Source organism: Chelonoidis abingdonii, chromosome 15 (genome assembly GCF_003597395.2).
Source record: "Chelonoidis abingdonii isolate Lonesome George chromosome 15, CheloAbing_2.0, whole genome shotgun sequence".
Classification (NCBI taxonomy): Eukaryota; Metazoa; Chordata; order Testudines; family Testudinidae; genus Chelonoidis; species Chelonoidis abingdonii.
Window position 1 is genome coordinate 54710035 of NC_133783.1, and position 6137 is coordinate 54716171.

The 6137-nt window shown below is 40.1% G+C and overlaps 1 protein-coding gene across 1 annotated transcript in view; it reads right to left on the reverse strand.

Annotated features, from left to right (window-relative positions):
• NHLRC2 (NHL repeat containing 2) overlaps window positions 1–5838 on the reverse strand; it is a 66995-nt gene extending 61157 nt beyond the window's left edge. The window contains exon 1 of the mRNA XM_032775156.2: window positions 5639–5838. Within this exon, the coding sequence (XP_032631047.1) occupies window positions 5639–5804 (166 nt within the window). The 5' untranslated portion in view covers window positions 5805–5838. The remainder of the gene's footprint in view (window positions 1–5638) is intronic.
• Between the last annotated feature and the right edge of the window lie 299 nt (window positions 5839–6137).

The following is a 6137-nucleotide window of genomic DNA, read 5'->3' on the forward strand; positions in this document are numbered from 1 at the left end:
TGGTAAATATGTTTTCCTGATCTGTATTTTTTTATAATTAAATTATTTAAAAGGAACATTAGAACAGTGTACAGTTAGAAATCTAACTTAAGCTAATGACAATCACAGATAAACCTTAGAAACATTTTTTTCTGAACAGGTGGTTGGAATGATCCTCAATTACTCCAAGTTTTATGTTAGCCCCAAACTCTTTCCAAAATGTATCATTGTATTTTTCTTAAGCAATCTTCTTGATCATGTCAACAGTCTTATGAATCAGTCTCTTCCTAATAACCTTTAGCAATTTATGCTACTGGAGGGTTTCACGGGATACATTCAGAGAAAGATCAGCAGAGTCCACAACACCGTTGACAAAATTAAGATATTTAGGCATCATATCATGGAAATCATCAGTGATGAACACTCCCCAGACATACAACTGAATGTAATCACTCTTTTTGGATCCATATTCATCAAATAAGCCCAGTGGAGCTGTGGTGGGAATAAACAAGACAGACTTGAATGTTACTTCTCCTTCAGCAATGAAGTGAATATAAGCCAGAAGGTTTGCAAAACTCAACCCCATGAGAAAGTCATATAGATAACATATCTGTATTTATATCAATGCAACGAACAGATATTTACAAATAATTGATGTTAGTAAATTAAGTATCCTGCTGAACTTTGTTCTTAATGTCTTATAAAGATGTAAAATCTCTTACTGAAAGAATATTTCAATAACCTGTGCTATGTTTCTGCTTTTGTTCCCTCTTAAATTTACTGTAACAATATTAAATGACAGCTATAAATACCTGTTTGCATACTCATTTCCAATAATAAAATAACTACTATTCCAATAGGAAGTGACTTCACAAGGTGAGATTGGAAGTCAGTAACAAAGCTAGGAATAGAAATCCTATCTTACAATCATATGCTCTAAACAGTAGAAAACACTTTTGAAAATACTAAAGATCAATATATGGGTGGGGTTTTCAAGAGAGCTGAAGTGATTTAGGAAAATAAATTCTATTATATTTTTGAATGAGACTTGTGTTCCCAAGCTACTTAGGCACTTCTGAAAATTCCACTTTATGACTGTTTCAACAGACTAGACTCTCCTCAGCCCATAGGCCCCAGGACAATTTTGCTATTGAAGTCAATAGGAGTTATGTCTTTTACTTCACTAAGAGAAAGACTGGGGCTTAGCTACATATTTACAGCATTGGTAACATTAATGGTATTTATTCACATAAGTTAAGAATAGCCTATTTACACTACTAGATTATTAAAAAACCTGCAACAGAATGAGATTTATACTTTATGGCATTTCCCCTTCTCTCACTGGAGTTAAAGTATCTTTCATGAATTGGATACAAATATGCAGGAAATAGAAAACATTTCCTATTTATTTGTGCAGCTTTTCAGGTCCTGACAAAAAGCACAGGGTAGTAGGATTTATGAGTGACTAGCCGAAGGTGAGCTTGCACATAAGCAGCAGAGCTGAGAATCGAATCCAAGAATCCTAAATCTAGCTAGCAGCTCATATTGCCTCATTAGTCACAAATCAAATGCACTCCCAGGACGGATAATTTAATTTTAACCTATCCAATGCTGCTTTTTCAATTTTATACATTTAGGCCTCAACCCTGCAAACTCCTCCATATGGTAAGGTTGCCAGGTGTTCGGTTCTGGTCGAAAGGGGATCCTGGTGGCTCAGGGCTATTAAAAGTCCTGCCCAGCTCTGAGTGGCTCCCTGGAAGCAGCTGGCATGTTCCTCCGGGTCCCCAGGCACAGGTATGATCAGGGAAGTGCTGCCCCCGCCCCCAGCACCAGCTCTGCCCCAGCCCTGAGCTCCGTCCCACAGCCAAACTCCCTCCCAGACCCCACCCCCATATCCCAGGTCGAAACCCCCTCTCACACCCAAACTCCCTCTCAGAGCCTGCATCTCATCCCGCATGTAACCCCCAGCCCAGAGACCCCTCCGACCCCTGAACTCCTAATTTCTGGCCCCACCCCAGAGCCTGCACCCCCAGCTGTAGCCTTCACCCCCTTCTGCATCCCAATCCCGTGCCCCAGCCCAGTGAAAGTGAGTGAGGGTGGGGAAGAACAAGCAATGGAGGGGTGGGGCAAGGGTGTTTGGTTTCATGCAATTCTAAAGTTGGCAACCCTACTATACGGGTGGACCCCTCTAACCCCAGAAAACCCCAGAGTCAGTATGGCTCTGTGTAGGTAAACCCTCTTGCAGTATTTAAGCTTTGATGCATAAAAGGCACCATGGAAAAAGGTACAGAGGCATACCTGTGAGAACCTGACACGCCAGCATGTGAGGCTGGTATCTCTGACTTGGTACGTGGGGTGTAAGCAACATAAAAAAAGATCAAAGACAAGTTGGGAGAGGAAGAGTTGTTAACTGTCTTTAAATTGAGAACAAGAACTTGATGTAATGTAACAGGGGATGCTCAGGAAGGATTCAGTGAGGTGGTCACAGTGATCAACAAGGACAAAATATGGGTACCGTATCAGATATACTGGAGATGAAAACAGGTCTTTTCATAAATAATTAAACAGCTAATAAACTTCTTTATTCTTTTTTCTTTTAAGGTAGCCCAGTTCCCAATCTAAGATCTGAGAAAGGCTGGGGATAATCTGTCAAATCGTCTCAACACATACAACAAAAGGAAAATGTGGAAATGGGGCGAAAAAGAACAACCTAAAATTGGAGCTTAAATTATACAGGACTAAAGTCTCCTCTCAAAGCTGAACAAAAAATGTTTTGACATTTGCCCTCGCTACATGAGAGCTCCCATTGACAATAATGTTATCTTGAATATCTGCCATGGAGATCAAAGTAAAGAATTTTGCTTTAGTTTGGTATTAGATGGACAGGCATGAAGGGGTTTTCATTTAAATACTGTAAATAGAACATCAGGGCACGAATATGACATCATCCTTTAGGATCTGGGAAAAATCCTGAAGCAGTCCTTAAATCTATTATAGAAAAAATAGGAAAGGGATAGAAAATAAGACAGTAAATATCATAAAAATCCATGGTATGTCCACACCTTGAATACCGGGTCCAATTCTGGTTGTTCCAGCTCAAAAAATATATTAGAATTAGAAAAGGTACAGAGAACGGTTTTAAAAAAAAAAAAAAGAGAGAGAGAGCACGAGAGATTAGGGGCATGGATCATCTTCCACGTGAAGAGAGATTAAAAAGACTAGGACTGTTCAGCTTGGAAAAGAGATGACTAAGGTGGGATAGGAAAAAAAAAACCCTATAAAAATCATGAATGGTGTGGAGAAAGTGAATAAGGAAGTGTTATTTATCCCTTCATGTAACACAAGAACCAGGGTTCACCCAATGAAATTAAGAGGGAGCAGATTTAACAAACAAAAGGAAGTACTTCATTTAAATCCTAGTCAATCAGTTGAACTCGTTGCCAGGAGATATTGTAAATGCCAAAAGTATAACTGGGTAAATTCATGGGGGTAGGTCCATCAATGGCTATTAGCCAAGATGGCTAAGCCTCCGACTGCCAGATGCTGGGACTGGATGGAAAGGGATGGATCACTCGATAATTGTCCTGTTCTGTTCATTCCCTCGAAACATCTGGCATTGGCCACTGGCAGAAGACAGGATACTGCCCTAGATGGACCCTTGGTCTGACCCAGTAATGCCTTTCTTATGTTTTCTATTCAAAATAATAAAAGTCACAGACGCTCCAACAGTTTCCTGGTTAGCGAACAATACTATTATGTGGCTATTAATATTATCTTTAAGTCAGCCAAAGGATATTTAGGGACTAGCATATGCAGTTTTGCAAAAGCATCTGAAAAACTACTAGCCCACGTATAAAGATCTACTTGCTAATCCTTACCATAATGACGAAAACTCTAATGCAGTGGTTCAGGAGCCAAGTTAGCAATCAATGTTAATCAAAAGAGCCACAGTAGAGTGAATTCATTGTTTCATTTACTATATAGTCATATTTAAACAGTATGACAGGAAAAATATTTAGTTTTTATATATTATTCTCACAGCAAAATGACTGGCCAAGTATTATTATTCTATCAGCTACAATTGGTTAATAAACATAGCAAAAGCATCTTAACTGGTTAATAACTTAGACTGGTTAATAATTAAATCACAGAGTGTTTTAATATTATGTGCTGCAAAGAGCCACTGGAGACACATTAAATAGTCACCTGTGGTTCGCATGCCTCAGTCTGTGTATCAGTGCTCTAATGATACTTTACCCAGCCATTAGTACTTGTTACAACAAATGAACAAGTAAAGATTTGAAGAGATGTTTTAATCTCTGCTGTCTTGCAAACAACCAAGGCTACAATTTTTAATATGTTTCACCGCAGTTTGAAAACTTGGAGCTGCTTCCTTTTTGACTGGGATGGCAACTAACACAAAATGGGGCATTTAGGGAGAAGATCAGAGGAGGTCCTGGAGAAAAACAATTTAACAGATAAGTGTCTTTCTTGCTACAGTATTTAACACTTACTATTTTATTGAAGTTTAAGTCTTCAGTATCAAAGACATGAATATCAGTAAAAACATTTTAATTCCACTGGGTTGTTTTTCTTTTGTTTTTTTACATTTTGTCTCTAAAGATACACAAGTGTCAAAAAAAGTAACAGATATTTATTTGAATTAATAAAGAAGTTAGGATAAGTGATCAGAGCAAGGGATTTTAGACCCAGCCTCCTGGGTTCTGTTCCCACTTAAACATGAGAATAATTATACTACCTACCCTACTATTTCTTGACTGCTATTAAGTCAAGGACACTGTAAACACACAGGGAGGTGTAGACACATAATGCACCAGATAACAGTACTGCTGACCAACCCCCAGCATTAAAAACAATGGGGAAGACCTCTCCCCTCCAAAATCATCAGAGTGGCTAAAAATATTTTTTAATGGTGTTCTGTTTATTTACCTTTTGACTGGAGCCTTTGATTCACATTTCTTGCAACCATGAGGGTGAAAAAATTTTCATACTTTTTAATGAAAATCTAAGATTCTCAATTAATAATCTGATTTCAGCAGCTAGGGCTTAAAGAAAAACACCAAACATTGAAACACTGACAATAAAATTGTGAGAGCTGGCAACACTAAAGTCTAGTGCATTTTCATCTCAAGACAACGCCATTGTGTTTGCTTAACTTTTTATTCCTGGAGACTTGTCTTTATTCTACAGCTAGGAAAACGGAGGCCACAACGTTAAGCAAAACTGCTCATGATCAGGAAAAAAGACAGACCTAGATGGAGAGAAAAGTGGGATGAATACTCAAGAGTTTCCTATCATCCAGTCCTGTGCCACTGACGCTCACACTACCTGCCTCTTGGAGAATACAGAAAGAAGTGAGGTTAGAACTCAGGGCTTCTTATCTCCCAGTCCTGTACACCCAGAGATTGAATCATGGCAATTGATTTTCTTACATTAGCCCAAGTCTCTGGGTTGGGATTCCTAGGGCCGTGGTGGCGCGTGCCAGAGGCAATTTGGGGGGAGGAGGAAGGGAGATGACAACAACCCAGAGCTGCATGTCGATGTCGCGCTGTAGTAGGGTGCCACCCCACCGCCCCGCAGTCCGACGGCAGCGGCTTCACTGGCCCGGGGATGGGCCCAACCCTCGCCTATCACCCACCTCCTCCAAAGTCGGGGACTTTGAGGTCCTGCTCCCGGCTGTCCACCTTCCTCAGGTACTGGTAGACCAGGTTGTCCTTCTCCTGAGGGGTGAGGGCGTCCAGCAGGGCATACTCCAGCTGGGTCTGGGCAGGCAGGAGCCCTGAGAGGCCGCCACCCGCCGCCATGTTGTCTTCCAGCCCGTCCGGCTCTCGGGGAACAGACACTGTTTACTAACCTGCCTTTTACTCTCAGCATATTCGACACCCACACCTGCCATTTATTCTAACCATAGGAAGAACAAAAAACGGGGGGGTTTTTCATTAAAAAATCACTAATTTAAAGTAATAACATTCATATATTTTAAAGCAAAACAAACGTTTGATTTTTGAAAAGATAAAAACACCCTTCATATTCCCAGTAGCATATTCTTCAAACAACAACAAAAATCCAAGAGAGTGGTTGTTTTGTCTTAGCAGATTCGACGCAGCACATTTGGTCAGCCAGTTATTGAAAAAAAA